This window comes from Cyclopterus lumpus, chromosome 4 (assembly GCF_009769545.1).
Source record: "Cyclopterus lumpus isolate fCycLum1 chromosome 4, fCycLum1.pri, whole genome shotgun sequence".
Lineage (NCBI taxonomy): Eukaryota > Metazoa > Chordata > Actinopteri > Perciformes > Cyclopteridae > Cyclopterus > Cyclopterus lumpus.
Genome location: NC_046969.1, coordinates 19,116,594 through 19,134,266, shown reverse-complemented (window position 1 = coordinate 19,134,266; position 17,673 = coordinate 19,116,594). Strand labels below are relative to the sequence as shown.

Below are 17,673 nucleotides of genomic sequence, written 5' to 3'. Positions count from 1 at the left end.
TCTTGGTAAAAATATTTTTGTATTCCACTAAATAACATTTTCTGAGGTTGACACTAATTATCAAGCCTCTGTTTATCAAAACATATAATTGTGCCGAATTGATACAATGATAACTATAACATTTAAAGTGATGAGAAACCAGTGAAATTAAATCACATTAAGATGAAACTGAATACAATCCAATAACATGACACCTAATTGCTAGTCCAAAGTGAACCCATGTTGTTGTCGTGGTAAGGCCTGTGTCTAGATGTGTCTGTGCAGATGTGGTGTGAGCTGCACACATCCAACGGGGACCTGCAGACCTGCAGACTCCTCTGATGATGGAAACAACCTGCGTTGGTTTGGAGGCGGACCGGCGGAAACGCGCCGCTGTGTGCTTTTCTTTCCAAGCTTGAAGTAAATTGGAAGCGAAGATTGAGTTCATCTAGCTTGAACTAGCAGGCCTCCGGGGGGAATATCTTATCCGGAAGAGCAGTCTCAGACGATGGGGTTTGAAATGAACAGTGTCAGGAGGACTGCGCCCAGACTCCTAATCCCACCTGTCACTGTGTGGGGTGGGGGGGGGGGGGGGGGGGGGGGGGGGGGGGGGGGGGGGGGGGGGGGGGGGGGGGGGGGGGGGGGGGGGGGGGGCACGGGCACGGCACGCTGCCGGGAGAGAGGACAGCTCGTGCAGGTGAAGGTGCTGTGACGTGCTGGGACGTTATTACACGTCTGTGGACTCAGACGTGTAATAACGTCCCTATAGGTGTGGTTTCACTTTGGCTCTCATAGCTGTTAGTGACAACCCGGTAGGCCATCTTGAAAGGATATTTAAACTGTAAACCTTTTTTGAGGGGGGGGGGGGGCGAATTCATATTTTAAAGTTATTTAAAGTTAAATTAATGTTGACAGTTTACCTGCATGCACGTTTTTATATTTAAAACCATGTGTCCATCTGAACTTGAATGCATATTCAAGCTCAATGAAAGAAGAAAAGAAAGAAGAACATTCTAATTAAATTGTCTTATTTATCACCATACCTTATGTTGTTAACGCCTAAAGACTCTCATGGATGAGCAGCAGGGAAAGGACAACTCTCACCTTTTCTTTATAAAGTGTCTTATTGTTAGTTCCTAAAATAAAAGTGAACCATTCCTCATATTCCTGGCTGCATTATGACTTCCTCCTCCTTGCCAGAAAGAGCCCAGCTGGCCCGGGGCCCCTCCAGGAGCCACTGCAGTGAGCTATTTATGGTCTCCACGGGAACAAGGTCCCGCCTCTCTTGAGACATTTTCATAAACCATGTTAGACGCCTTCCTCCTCTCCTCCTCTCCTTTCTCCTCCTCACTTGTACACCTATGGAGGATGCTTTCCGCCCTGGGGGCCTCCTCTTCCTGCGCTCCCATTGGCCCCCGGTGAGCCTCTGCCGCGGTGACGTCAGACCCTGCCGCCCCTGCAGCGCTGAACGGACCTCGCAGCCTGTCTGATTCACTCCAAAACAGCTCGGCACGGCACGGCACGGCACGGACACCATCCCGGGAATAGACATCTAACGGGGATCGAGGCTTTGACGGGACAGCGAGGAGAGCTCACCCTACAGAGGAGAGAGGCCTCGACATCAGCATCATCATACTTTTTTTTTTTTTTCTTTTTTTTTTTTCCTCCAGAAGACAGGACGGGGGAGTGCGCCCACCGTGTTGCGGGTGTATGTGCGTGCGTTTGTCTCCCGGTTTGGATCACGATGATGCAAAGTGCGGCGGTCCTACCGACAGAGAGTCCCGTGAAGAGTTTACCGGAGATTCTCGGAGTGCCACTGCAACGTAAGACATTTGTTTTTACCCTCCTCGATTATCAATCTGGAAACCAGTTGGTGAGCGCAACGTGTGCTGCGGGGTTTTCTGCTGTCGGGAGAGGGGGTTCAGTAACAGTACAACTCGGCCAAGGAGGGTGAGGAGGGAAGCTGGACCTCTCTGTCTTAGATTGTAACGTACAGGCCAATGATGTGTCATGCTGCTTATATTTCAACGAGCATATGAGTCTTAAATAATACAGAGTATTGGCCTCAATGCCAAGCAATGGCCACCCCGCATGTCCAATTAATCTTCACAGCCTCACTGGACTGTAGTCTGCAATAGGATGCACCACTTAGTGCACACGATGTCACTTTGGTGTTTTTATCCCATCATCCTTGGGGGGGGGGGGGGGAATATTATTTCTGTTATTTAAAGCAACAGTATTTCCTTTTCCAGCTTGGCCTCAAACTTCGCCTCTCCCCCGTCAGGTTGCTGGGCTCACACTGAGCCTTCAGGCAGCTGTTAATGTGTAAACGAGACTGCATGGTCAAGAGATCAGACGCAGTTGTCATCACCCATCAGACGAATACACACTGACTTTGATTGACACTCATTACTGGGTCAAATAAACGCCGGATACGCCTTATTTAGTCGTTTATTTTGGGGTCTTTGAAGCAAGGCCTACGTTTCAGTCGTTTGTGTTGTTTTACAATTAAGCATAATTTAAATAGTATTATAGTTCATTTGTGTCATCATTTATTCGGGATGGGACCAAATATCTATCACAGTTATCTGTCAGCATCTTATTGCATTTTCAACCTTGCAGCATCAAAGGGGAGAATTACCTTACATCTGTTCGTCCCGACGTGTTAATCTGTCTCAGGCCCTTTATAATCTGATCGTGCAGTCCAGATAGAAATGCAATGGGATACATCTCTGCTCTGACCTAATTATTTATAGGCGAGTTAGTCAAATGTACAGATGGGCTATACTCTAATAGGCTACCTCCAAAAAAGAAAAAACAAAATGGGATTATATGGAGATAATTACTGGATTGCTCCTTGGTTTTCAAAACCCCTTTGATACACGTTTGGTCAAAATAGTTTATTTCTGTAGCTGTAAATATTTAGGGGTGCATTCTAAACACACACTTGGCTTCCAAATAACCAAAAGTACCCCCCAAAAAATGGTATATATTATTTTCTTTGCATTATATGTAGTATAAAAAAAACCCACTCATGCAAAAAAAATGCAGATGAACTAGACCATGGTGTAGACCCAATCTTTTCAGCAAAGTATTTAAACCTGACCACAGTAAAAAGAGACTATATGTGGTCGGCTTATGCTCTTTAATTTTATAAATCGAGGCAGATTAAAAGATTGGATAAAGATCCTGCTACTCAGCCCCCTGCAGGACCAGCATGCATTCTGGATTTAAACCTGGATTATTCCAGTAATAAAAGCAACAGCGAATTTATCTAAACATTTATTTTATATCGTGGACAGAATGCCCTGCTGACTCAGAGCAATTACACCCAACACCTTAACCTGCAGGCTATTAGTCTGGGATATATAAGTGTTTATTTCAGGTTTAATTACCACAAATCATTTGACAATTGAAAGTACGAGAGGCTGCCAGACTGCACTTATATAGAAGAAGAAAAAAACCCTGTGAAAGTAGTTTGGCGATTGGACAACTCTGAAAAGGTGTTTCACTTCCTGTGTGAAATGACGGAGGTGATGAGACTGAATTGAAGAAAGAGTGGAGAGTGGTAGCAAGAGATAGAATACCTCTGGAATACACGAGGTGTACTCTGTACTCGCTCTCTCTCTCTCTCTCTCTCTCTCTCTCTCTCTCTCTCTCTCACACACGCACGCACACACACACACACACACACACACACACACACACACACACACACACACTGAAGCTGGACGGTGGACCTTCTGTCGCTGCCAAGATCGTGCTGCTTTCCTTTCAGCACCACTTCTCTCGGTCCCGCTCAGCTTCATCCACTCACCACTTATCTCCAGATATTTAAAATGCCTCTAACTTCGCCTCATATATATATATATATATATATATATATATATATATATATATATATATATATATATATATAAAGCAACACACACATTCAAGTGCAATTCTCCCTCAATCATTTCTTATCATCCCCTGGACGGTATTCAGGTGAAGCCCGTCAGCCTGTCGCCTGTGCAGGAATGTTGCTCTTTATTTATTGAGCGCATCGCTTTTTTCTTTCGTAGTTTTTCCGAAGTTATAGATGTTCATACAAATAAGTGAGCTTATCAAAAATATGAACCTGTTATACATTTTAAAGGTATTTCATTTCATGTCACAAATGTCTCAAAAAAATAAAGAAAAACAGAATATATAGATTATTGTTCTCCCTCCATGTTGAACAACCCGATAGCTTTGTTTTAGGTTGTTTTTTTTGCCGACCGTGGTGTGCTGTACTGAGATATATGCACACGGCGTCTACGCTTTAGACGGTTATTGTTAGAGGATGTTTTGTCTCGACAGTGAACCAGCCTCGCTGCCTCAGCTCCTGTGTGTGTGTGTGTGTGTGTGTGTGTGTGTGTGTGTGTGTGTGTGTGTGTGTGTGTGTGTGTGTGCGTGTGCGTGTGTTTGTGTGTGTTTCTCCTTGCGTTTTCTGACGGCTGCTCGGTCCATTTCGCCTCAATATTGATTTTTCATTATCGGATATCATGTGATGTTGGACTAAGTGAAGCCGCTATTTATTTACAGGATGATTTAAGAAGATTAAAGGTTATTTTTGTAGATGACGAGGCCTTTTTTTCGAAATATAAATCTCAGATTGACTCTCTGTAAAATAGAATGAAAAGGATAAGTTTAATTATGATTAAATACACAAATGCACTGTCACTAAATAAATCATGTTCCTGTGCAACATATGTATATCATGCCATTTATTTGTCTATAAAAAGGTCCAGATTTGGGAGGAAATGTGCATTTTGTTCTTGAATACACATTTGACCCTCATTTATTTATAAATACATTTCACTTATTAAAATGGGAAATTTACTGCATTAGCTCATCGATCTATTAGAGAATTAGGTGATATTAATGAATTGGAGGGTCAAATACGGTGTGATCCCTGTTTCTATGTGCATTGTTGCTGCTTTTGTGTTTTTCACAACCGAAAATGAAAGCGAACCTCGTCTTGAGCCTGATTTGCCAACATAGTTCCCATAAAATCAATGTTTGTCAAAAAGTATCTCTGCACGGCTGGGAAACAGCTCCGAGTTCAGCACCTTGGACAGTGACGGACACTTTTCACAAAGCGCTTCAAAATACATAAATAGAGTGAATTATATATATTTTTAAACATGGCATAACGTTTGGCCGTTCATCTGTAATAAAGAAATAATTCATAACTTAATTCAAAAGGTTAAAACAAATCAGAAATCAGAGAGATAAAACTGGATAAAGAAAATATAGAAGAAAAAAAAATATAGTACTAATATAATATTTATTCGTCAAACAATCTAAATTATGGATTTACAGCTTTCGAAAATACGTCTTGTATCTTTGAATACCATAATGCATATATTGTAATAATATTCATAATTCAAATGTCACATGATCGGTCAAATATATATTGTTCGTTTCAAGACTGAACTGCAGGCTGGGACATGATGGGGGGAAAGGCCACGTTTTTATGTGCAAAGTTCAGATTTAAATTCACAGGTATTATTACAGATTGCTCACGTGTCTCTTCGCTCACTGTGCATGACCTCCTGTTGCCCCCCGCAGAGATCCCTCATTGCGCCGGCTGTAGTCAACACATCCTGGACAAGTTCATCCTGAAGGTGCTGGACCGACACTGGCACTCCAAGTGCCTCAAGTGCGCCGACTGTCAGACTCCGCTGGCGGACAAATGTTTCTCCCGAGCAGGAAGCGTCTACTGCAAGGAGGATTTCTTCAAGTAAGTTTCTTATTGCTTCTTTTTGTTTGCCTCGGTGAAGAAGTTGTATATGTGTTCATTGTTAACATTTTTGCAAATTGCAAATTTGAAAAACAGCTCACCTTCGCTTCCGGTTTTATACCCAAATAAAATACACTTTTGGTCACTTTTCACCACTAATTGGCATGAAAAGTGACTGGCGGAATTACATCTTTGAATACATGGCAATATTAGCTTAAATTGTGAGGCTAACTGTAACGTGTCCTTACTTGTTACAAATTCAGTGTTTCTCATATCTCGTATTTTTACCTATTATTTTTTCATTCTAAGGGAGAGCTAGTAGGTTTATAATATTTTTGGTGAATATTTATTATGGTCTGGGTTGAATTAATACTTATTTTGGTCTAATTGTTAATATCATTTTGTATAACACCTAGCACTAACAAATAATGCCATTATTCAACTCAAGGCACCATGCTGGAATATTTGCTGATTTATCTCAGAATTCAAATATGTGCGGATGGTATTCATAATATTCACAGTTATCTTTCATAACTTGCTGTTTTGTCCTGCTGGCATGGTGAGAGGAAATAACATTTCAAAACAAGAGCTCAAAAACTCCTTCTCTGTTTCAATATTTTGTCCATTCCCCCTTTTCCTTTCCCGTTCTCTCTTTCAAACGATTTGATTTCTGAGGCATTACTGAAGAAAATTGAATTTGACTTTTATCCAAAACAGGATCAGCAGATCGGGGCTTTTTACAAAATCATGTTTGAAAGGTTTTAATGCTCAAAGCTTGAATGAGACGTAAAGAGCTCTGGAGTCTTCACTGAGCGCTAACAGTGTTAGCCGACCCCGGGGGACAGCAGGGAGACGTTAGTATGTTCTGTACTGTGGTGAGGGACACGTGTGTGTGACTACAGAACATCCACATAGACACAGGATTCGGACACACACACACACACACACACACACACACACACACACACACACACACACACACACACACTAGGACACACAGATTCAGTGGTGTATGGGTCCCAGTAGTGATTTGGAGGCTTCACCTTGCTCTTTTTATTCCTGTGGGTTGGTTGTGTGATATAAAGCCTCTCCTGAGTCAGTGTTTTATTGGTTCTCCTCAGGGTGTGTTTATTGTGTGCACCCCTCCTCCTCTTCCTCCTTTTCCTCTTCCTCCTCCTCCTTAGCTCTCTGTACTTCATCTGCAAACACATAAACATGCAAACCTACACACACACACACACACACACACACACACACACACACACACACACACACACACACACACACACAAAGTGCATTGATCCTTTCCATCCATCAATCTGCGGACAGGACTATCGTTAACGGAAATGCATTCTAGTGCTTTTTTCTTTCCTTTACAACAGCTGGAGCTTCTGATAAAACAGACATGGTGCCATCATTCTTTGCTGCAGTTGGAGAAATATCTGTCTGGCACGTGCAGTTTTAATCTCCGTTGGTCTCGCTATCTCCACCCGCCTGTAAAATGGGCATAAATAGGAGAAGGATGTCAGTCTACCGTTGCTAAAGTTTTGCATCAAATGTTCTAATGGCAGCTCTCTTCTTCATGCTTTCCCGCAGGCGTTTTGGTACAAAATGTGCATCATGCCAACAGGGGATCCCTCCGACGCAGGTTGTGCGAAAGGCGCAGGACTTTGTGTATCACCTGCACTGCTTCGCCTGCATCATGTGCAGCCGACAGCTGGCCACCGGGGACGAGTTTTACCTCATGGAGGATGGGAGGCTGGTGTGCAAGGTGGATTATGAGACCGCGAAACAAAACGGTAGGTCTACATTCATCCAAAATATTAAGCAACAACTCAAGCTGAAAATTAAAAAAATGTCAATTGAAAAGAAAAATAGAAACTTTACTTGTGATGATGTCTCCAGACACAGCCTATTTAGTCTGGCTTGACTTTACTACATCAGCATCACAGTAGAAGACGTGACAGATCGAGCTGTGGGCCGTGTAACAAAGTGAAATAACTGCTGGCTGTGGATCTATGTTGTTTGTCGTCTGGCTGTGTGTGCCTCTTCCACTCGCCTGAGATTTTCATGCATCTCTGATTGATTATGTAAAGTGAAGCAATGCTCTTATATGGTGCGACGCCAATAACTCCATTCCTCTGGCACTCCTGCTGTGTAGATTTATGTGCTCTGCTGTGGGAGTGGGACAGATGCACAAGGACAATAATGCACTTCCATACATGACCATTCACTTCATTTAACACGCGTACATTCCACGCAAAGGCCGAGGGGCACTGACTGTTTAAGGCAACGTGACAAATGTCAGAAGAAGTCACTCACACTTGTAATGATGTTTTCAGATGATTCAGAGGCGGGGACAAAGCGACCGAGGACCACTATCACGGCCAAGCAGCTAGAGACCCTCAAAAGTGCCTACAAAAACTCGCCGAAGCCAGCACGCCACGTCAGAGAGCAGCTGTCCTCGGAGACGGGGCTGGACATGCGAGTAGTGCAGGTAGAGGATTATATTATTTCTCATTCAGACTACTGCAGGTCTCCATGTTATCTCCAGCCTGTACAACATGCAGTTGCAAAAAGACAACGTCATATCTGGGTATCCTAAACGTAGCAACAAAAATATATTTTATATACTAAACTTTGTCACAAATGTTTTAGCCCCATATGACCTGCTCACAAGCTGAGGTCCCTAGGTACCCAATGTTTGTTTAATATATAGATTATGTAAAACGAGCACACAGGCCTTTATTATCAGTCTTTGTAGCTAATAATATGTAGCTTTTTTTTAAAGACGTGTTACAAATACATTACCTCTTAAGGATATATATAAAAAATATTTATTTATTTACAGTAAGAACTTTTATTATTTTTCTTTTTCTTTTTTTATTACTTTTTTAATGACTTTATGCCGGAAAATGCATTTATTTTCATGATCCTTTTACCTTTTCCTGCCGATTTAATATTAAATTGTGAAATTTGTTTAGTTTATTAATGTGCATCTTGGTTAGTTTAGGCTAAGTTGGTTATGTACTTCACCATGTATTCAAATATATTCACAACTACTTTGTGTCAATCAAAATAGATTAAAATATTTAACATCTAAAATATCATGAAAACATTGAGTATTTTCCGATTAAACAGAAAGAAAATGATATATGATGATTGGAATGAAGAATGTTATTTTTTCTTAATGATAATTATTATTATTTCCATCAGGTGTGGTTCCAGAACCGGCGAGCAAAGGAAAAGCGCCTAAAGAAAGATGCGGGTCGACATCGCTGGACCCAGTTTTATAAAAGTGTCAAACGTAGCCGAGGAGGAACTAAAGTGGAGAAGGAAAGCTCGGCCGATGACGCAGGACTCAGCGACAGTGAACTGAGCTTCAGAGGTATTTAACGTGTGGGGAACTTCAGCAGAGTCAACGAACCGAGTCCATATCTATTATTGCTTCGGAGAGAGATTCCTTAAAGAAAATTGTCAGTCATGCTGCTGGGCTAATGGGATTAAGGGAGCCTAAAAGCTGCTAAATGATATGGTGCAGCAGCAATGGAATGTGTCTTTGTGGCAATTCATTTGTTTTCTTGCATTGTTCAACGCACGGTGTCAGGAAAATCCAAAACAGACTTCTCATTTCACATTCCCCTCACACCTCCCGTCGGCCGCTGACGCATTCTACTTCCTCCGTGTGTCGCCACGATGAAGCTTATTGGAAAAGAGAGACGTTTTTTATTGGGATGCAAACGACATTTTAGACATCCCTGGGTTATTTAATGTTCACAAAACCCGTTTTGGGTAGTCATAAAACTCCTCAAGCCACTTTTTAAAAGAAGGCTATTTTTATGAGAAATGAAAACATGGTGACAGAAACTCTATAAAGCACACAAGGCTTTTAGTCAATTAGAGAGAAAGCGCTCTGGGCCATTGTTGTTATTGAAGCCACTCAGTGGAAGGATTGAGATGAAAACTAATATTCTGTGCACGCATACAGACCTCCGTTGTTAGAGAAGAAAGTAAAGCACATCCTTTCTCACCGACAAAACTCAAATGCTTATTGTCCACTCACTGTACCTGTGAAATCCACATCATGTTGGCACAATAAATCTTACTCATAAAAGCACTTAATGGTATTGAAATATAACAACTATATAATGCGCTTGCAGTTGACAGGACTGTTGATGTGTCAAACTCTTTACACCCCTCATGCTAAGTGCTGGTATCTCCTTCACAGACGACCAGGTGCTGTCAGATCTCGGCCACACCAACGGGCTTTACGGGAGCGTCGGTGACATGACCAACAGCGCGGTGCTGAACGGCGGCTTCTCCGTCGACGCAGCTGGACAACCGTACCACGACATCCGGGCAGGAAGCCCCTATGGTCTCCCTCAGTCGCCCTCCTCCATCACATCTTTGCCCGGCCACACCCCTCTTCTCAACAACCTGGGCTTCAGCATGGACAGTCTGGTGGTGCAGGGTGGGACGGGTGGAGTGGGACAGGCTCTGAGGGCCATGGCAGGGGGCCCAACCTCAGACCTCTCCACAGGAAGCAGTACAGGATACCCCGACTTCCCCACCAGCCCCGCCTCATGGCTGGACGAGATGGACCATTCACAGTTTTGAGTCTCAAACGCGGCAGAAGATCTCTGTGGGGATACGGCAAAACAGACTTACGAGGCTTTACTATTCTTTCTGTCACTCTCCAAGACTGGTATGTTTTGTGATTTTGGGTGAAGAGGAGAAGAAAGAGAAGAGAAGTGTGACTTTCAGTCCCTCAGCAGTTGTAACGGGGAGGCAACGGTGAAGTCCGAACAGAAGCAGTGAAGAACACCTCCAAACCGCTGAATGTTTAATCTCAACACTGTATCATACAACTTTTGGTATCACCTGACTTAATTTTGTTCTTTCACTCTGAGAATGAGACTGGATTTCGTTGGATTAATGCTCACAGATGAGCTAATATTGTCCCCGAAATTAAACCATCCCTGTCTATCAGCTATGACAATAGGGCTTCAATCTAGATCAAAGTCCCAATGAGACCCACGAGGCACCTGCATGCTTCTGATTCATAATGAGTAGGACTGCTGTCTGGCCATATCAAAGCCTTTTACATTGGCAATGCACTTTACTCTCCTCTTCTTTTTCTACACATATGGACAGGAATGCAGAGAGAGGAAGAGAGAAAAAGAGGAGAGACATATGCACAAGGCAAAAACACAGTGTTTCATTGGGAGAGGAATTTACAAGAGCAGTGGCACAAGTGTGAATTTTGAACCATGCTGATGTTTTTTAATGTATTGCTGAAGCTTACAAGTTATTAGGAAAGTAGAAGGCTGTTGGTCTGTCTGTCTGTAGGAACCGGAGTCTCCTCTGCTTGAATGAGGGTGCACAGTTTGCTACACAACAGGTCTCTCTTCTATATTTATAGCTGCTTGACTTGTTCTGGTGTGTAAACGCTGCCCGAGAGGGGAAGTCTGTCAGTATTAAATTATCTGTTTCCAGACTCGCCAGGCATCAAAGCTCATGCGTTGGAGGACAGTCAAGAAGTTTAGGATTTGGAGAAATTCAACTCTAACCATTTTAGTAATACATCACACATCTAAATTATTAATTTATTTTCGTTTGAATGCACAGATGTAAGACAAGCAGATGTCCATTTATAAGACAGAATTTACAGATTCCTTTGCAGATATTAATATCAAATTAAATGGTCATGCAAATGCAAAACATTAAATTGTCATTAAAAACACCAACAAGTATTAGCAGGAAGGCAGATGAAACGTCCCTTTGTGTTGGCTCTTCTGTTTCCTCAGTCTGATCCGGGCTTCTCTTGGTAATCTACTCAGTCCAGCAGAGCTCTAGCTTTGCCTGCTATCAACCTACTTACTGACCCCAGATGTGTTGTCAATCTGTTCTCCCTCTGCCTGGCCCCCATGTCACAGGGATTACCACAGAGCCCCCCACTATCAGGGCTGATACCCTACTGTCGCTTCAGTGCCGGACTGATATGTTTCCGTCAGTTCTGGCAGCATCAGCCACATCTTAAAGCCTCCCACGACAACTGAGATAGAGGAGGAGGGATTCTGACTCTCTTGAAATGCAAACTCTCTTCTAATAGTTGGATTTGACTTGTTGAGCATGTCAAAACCAGTAGCTATTTGGATCTGAAGGCAAGGATTGCTTAAAAAACACAACCGTACTCATATTTCTGTTTCGTCAATTGAAGAAAACAAATTGAATCTTATATATGTGGTCACCTTTTTGAGGAAAGTTCTTTTTTTACCAGAGCATCCTATTTAAGAGCCAGAAAGCAACTCAACAAACAGAAAGTTACACCGTTGGAAAATCGGGTAACACTTTGGATTACAGCCCGCAAATTGCAGCATAATTATTGAGTAAATACACGGTATCAATAAAATACTTACTGTATGGCTGTGCTGGGATTGAAATATAAGTGAAGGGGAAGATGACAATAGGTCAGTGAGAAAATGGGGTTGTTGATATTTCAATGACATTAGTTGTGGTATAATCTATTTTAAAAGTATGATATACTTAAATAAATAACTTCAGAAATAATAATATGAAAAGGTTTAAAATATGAGTTGTAGTGTACATTATTGTTGTTTCTAGGGAACAAAACATTAGTTACAGTATATTACATTTCCATGCCCCCACCCTAAAGCTAATTTGGGACCTATTATTCCCAGTATTATCCCCTTGATCATACCAGTAGAGAACCAGTAAGTGTTTTATTGGTACTTCATATGGACAAATAATTGTCAGTGTAATTTGCGGGCTATAATATAGAGTGTGAAGTGAAAATCATACACAAAAAACATTACCACTACAGTTTTGTTAAGTCTGTGTTGCCTCAGAAGTTTGCATTTTAATTGTTGTAAATTTTGTACAGTTTGAAACCGTGTTGATCGTCTTGTTTCATGAGCGCTATTTATTATTGCTATGTGTCTTTGAAAAAGATGTAAAAGAGAGCACTGAATTTATTCATTTATGCCTTCTGTGTAATGGTATGAACCGTGTACAGTCAAATCTATATGAGGAAAATAAAGCTGAATTGTCTTTGGGTTACCCTCGAGTGGATTTCTCTTTAATAGACTGGGTCTGCAGTGATGAATGTGGGAGTTAAGATTTTCAGCTGAACTTTGTTTTCAATATATCAAAAGAAAAATATCTGCTGTAGGTGTTTTTATTATTTTTGCCTTATCTAAACGCTCTTAGAGCGAGTTAACCCGCAAATTCATTTACCCATTGAGAGCATTTACCACACACTTAGGCCTCTATTCAATTGTGGAGATCCATTTAGTACCACCAACAGACAGTGGTCAGTCAGTTAACAGTGATTGATGCTGCTTTCCTCTCTCGCTCTCTGGGTGGGGGTGACAAGAAAGATACATGAAGAGAGGGAAGAAGGAGAGAAAAAATAAAACAAGTGGGGAAACAGATGCCTCGCTGGCTCCACTGATCCTCTCAGTACTAAAGAGAGACAGCAGCAGATTGCAGCGCTGCACTGTCAAATCTATCCTTAATCCCTCTGCTGTTAACTAATTGTAGAGTGCTTTGTGAATTTTGGAAAATATGCTTTGTGGTTAGGCAAAGAGGGAATATGGCCCATATGCCGGCAGTTAGCTTGTATGTCAATATGTCAAGCTGCTAAAAAGGCTATAATGCAGGGCTGTAGCCAATATTTCTAACCATTGAGATCATAAGTCCCATTTTCTTTACCCAACCATACAACACTCTTGACATTTGTTTTTACTATGGATGTCTTCTATTTCCAGTCCCATTATTGATGGCCTAAAGGCAGTTTCAAAGGCCCGCACTGTTGCTGTTTGTCATTCTGGTGAATGAATACTAAATACCTTAAATCTGTTAAAATTAAATTAGTTTTTCAATTTTAAAAAATATGTCAAATTGACATATTATCTCCAGCCATGCTAGCGGCTCTGTGAGGCTGTACTTAGGCACAGCCGTGCTTTGAGTTAAACACAAACATTTAGCATGCTAACAATGACAATGCTAGCACGCGGATGTTAGCAGGCATAGTTTACCATGTTCACCATCTCATTTTAACATGTTAGCAAGCTAAACGTTGCTACTTAGCGCTCAACACAAAGTACAGATGGGGTTTGTGGGAATGGGAATAGTTTTGCAGGTTTTTAAACAAAAGTATTGGACACAATTTGATCCGATGATGCCGCTGCATAAAAAGTTGAGGGATCACCAAAGTTAGTCTAATTCATCTGTACATGTCAGTCCATTAAATGAAACATTTCAGTCTAGACGTGATGGGCCAACAGACAACATTGCCAATCGCTAACGTCACACCGCTAGCTAGAAGTATCTGAACCAGCCTTTAAAAACACACCACTGGCAAACTGATGGAAAAGGAGTTAAGAACCATTAACCACAATGTTACTCTACGAGTCCAGACGGCAGCCTTTGTTGTGTATTATTCCTTGTCTCTTTTCCCCCTCACATCCTGCTAGCTTTTTTTCTGTTGCTTCTCTGTTAAAGGCATAAAATACCCAAATAATAATAATAATAATAATAATAATACAAAAAACAACCATGCAAAATGCTTCTCAAAACCCCAACATTTCCAGAAATAATACAGAGGACACGACCCCGGTGTCCTTATTTGTAGCTATGGCACCCGATTGTGTGTGTGTGTGTGTGTGTGTGTGGCAGACCAGCCTTTGCTAATGTTCTTAGTAGCCGGTGCAGCATTGCTAAAACCTCTCAGGTTACGGTGGATTTATTCCCTGTAACTATGGTGTTGGCTAACTATGTATAGAATTATAATGAAATTACACCCCAGTGTACATCTGTATGAAACTCATTTGTATGCAGCAATGTGCCACACTTGTCTGAGAGCAGGCCAACCTAACCCAAACTTAAGTGTTATCGATTCCTTTGTATTTTAGCTATTCCTGCTACATTATAAAAACAAAAAGCAAACAGTCAGTTGGCGTTTGCACGTTTGCATAAAACGGAACAAATTGAGCTGATTTTTATTTAAGCATTGATTGGCTGTGCTACGGGCATTAATGGATAGGCTCTAATAGTACGGCCGTACAAAGATAAAAAGCCACACAGACAGTTAGGATAATTTACACGCCACTTACAGCACTAGTATACAAATAAATCTGTGGGAACTCCACCACTGTTGCTTTTGCGAAGATGACAAACACAAGCACAAATGCCATTATCATCGATCGCAAGGCTTTTATTACAAACTTCCTGAAGGAAACTGTTTTTTTTTTACTGAGGCAAAAGGGAATAAATTAACATGCAAAATAGAGAGGATTTGTTTTCGCCCGAAAGTCAATCACGCAGCATCACGACAGGACATTTTTCTCCCCAAACGACTTCATCGGGCCGGCAATGAACAATGATCCGCAGGATGATGGAGTGAGTCTTAAAGAAGGACTGGAGTCAAACAGAGGCCTCTCAATGACACCCTCAAGGTTGTGAGCTCGATGCCGTTTTAATGTGAAACTGGGCCTTTTTCCACTCAATAATGATCTTGCTGCACATATCGACTAGATGAGACGTAACCAAAGGAGGAGGGTTCATAACCCAGAGGAAATTATGATAAATACTGTAGTGACGATAATATGTTTGTTGTATTGAAGGCTGCGATCTCCAGCTGTAGTTCTCTTGTGGTTTATGTTTGTGACACAGATGCTGTGAGAAAGCATACAATCACTGTTGGCTTATGTGAAGTCTGAAAGCTCAGGTCCTCATGTTGGTGTTAGCAGAAACGCTTGTTCATAATCTACACTCTCTCACTCTCTCTCTCTCGGACACCAGTGAATGAGCCTCTGATATTAGTGGGAAGTGTTAGAGCAGCAGAGGTATTTCTGCTTACTGTTGGGTTCCCAGCCTGGCTGCTCAGGGTGTGTGTGTGTGTGTGTGTGTGTGTGTGTGGCTGCAGCTTAAAGAGAAGATGGGGGGCATGGGTTGGAGGGTTGCAGTAAGAGCTGGCGAGAGCAACAACATGGTATTGCTTTTACAGGAGAGAGAAAGGAGTAAAGAAAAGAGAGCGTGCAGGATGAGGGTGAGAGAAAGATGAAAAGGGGAGTGATGAGAGTGGTAAGGAGGAGAGATGGAGGAGTCCCTCAGGAGGAATTGTTAAAGAGGCGCCCACACATCCACAAATACATCACAGGTTCCCGACAACAAAAACAAATTACTCTCCTTTGGTGTCTGAATTAATGCGTTTACATTACTTAATATCTCAGTTATGAGTCTCATTTTGTTTTTGATTGTATTGGGGATTTGCTGTTTCCATGTAACCTGGTTATTAATATCCCTAAACACACTCATTCCCAGCTCTTCTTTTGTTTTAATGTGGACATAACTTGAAGCTAAGGGGAATGTGGCCTAAAGACAGAGACGAAACACGTAGAGTCATCATCTCCTAGATGATTAATTGAATATATTCAAGAACAATATGCCTATTCAATATGGGGATGCATCTTCAAGACACCGTAAAGAATTGTTGGGGAATAAAAAGACCCCTCTGAATTTCATTCCAAAATATAGTGCAGTAAAAGTATAAAAACCACTCAAGCAAAGTACCGGTACATCAAAACTGTACCCAAGTTTACTGCTTGAGATATTGAAGCTTATTACTTTTCACCTCTGAAAAATGCATAAATATTCAGAATGGCTGAACAATATTGGGCTCTGGGGGTGTGGGGGTGGGGGTGGGAGGGGCGAGTCTGCGGTTTGGAGAGGGAGGGAGCTGCAGTGTCAAAAGTGAAGAGCTCAGAGGAAAATTGAAGCCCCATAATGGAAGCATAATGGGCTTAGTGTCAGAGTCTTGCAGACGAGCCGGGGGAAAGCACGACTGCCGTCAACCTCTCTTACCTCTAGCCAATGTAACGGGGTTTAGGAAGCAATGCGCAGACAACAACGGGCCCCAAACAGGCTTTAGAGATACACCGACAGCCTAATGGCTGGATGTGGATGGAATTCATAACAACAAGATGGTCACTGGTTGTGTCTTTGTGGGATTGTAGCGCACCATGTCTCAGACTCAGGCTGAATACTCAAAAGCTTTCCTCTCAACTCATGGAGGGTTCCTCCCTTAACATTCATGATGGGAGAGGCAGAACATTTCATTGAGGAGGACTGTGCGGCTGGAGTTTGTAAAAGTGAATGATGAGAGTTTAAAAAAAATAAAAATAAAGTCTTGGCTCTCTTCTCTTGCATGATTTGTGAAGGAGAGAAGGACATGGATGCAGATACAGACATCATGTGGAGACATTTTAATTCACCTCATGTATAGCACAGCGCACTTGCATTTCAATTAAAACAGCTGTCAAGACCCAAATTGAATTTGAAGTGCTGCCCCTGGTGATGACTACCAATGCAGAGTAGTCTACTGCTGTCATAGATCTGTGAGTAACTTACAGACTGCAACCAGACACGTTGAGGCGGTTATCTAACGCCTTGTGTTGAGGCAGATTTACAGTTAAGTAAAACACTGGGGGATGAGGGCAAGCGTGTAGCCAGTGAGTGTTAGAGAGTAAAGGATTAAGCTTTGTCCCTGCTGTTGTGTACAAAATGTGCATTTGCATCTTTGTGAAGCTGTAGTTAAGATGCAGGATCCAGATTTTGTGTATTCTCATCTGGTGAAGTGTGTGTGTGTGTGTGTGTGTGTGTGTGTGTGGTGTGTGTGTGTGCGTGTGTGTGTGTGTGAGCTGAGGCAAAGAGAATGTGCTGATCAGAGGGGCTTGAGGATGAGTAAAGCAGATTTGGACTCAGACCATGTGTTGGTTATTTTTGGAGAACATCCAGCTCTCTTCTATATGACATAATACTACAGAGGCAGGTTGAAGTCCAGTGTTGTATGAACAGTATGTTTGTGCGTATGCTGTGAGAAAGATGAAGAAGGGCCAGTTGGG

At 42.0% G+C, this 17,673-nt stretch overlaps 1 protein-coding gene across 1 annotated transcript; it reads left to right on the top strand.

Annotated features, from left to right (window-relative positions):
- Positions 1-1,723: 1,723 nt before the first annotated feature.
- On the top strand, positions 1,724-10,363 carry lhx4 (LIM homeobox 4). The gene is made up of 6 exons (XM_034531258.1): positions 1,724-1,802; positions 5,575-5,746; positions 7,343-7,545; positions 8,089-8,243; positions 8,963-9,134; positions 9,975-10,363. The coding sequence occupies exons 1-6, from the start codon at positions 1,724-1,726 to the stop codon at positions 10,361-10,363; spliced, it is 1,170 nt and encodes a 389-aa protein (XP_034387149.1).
- Positions 10,364-17,673: the final 7,310 nt, after the last annotated feature.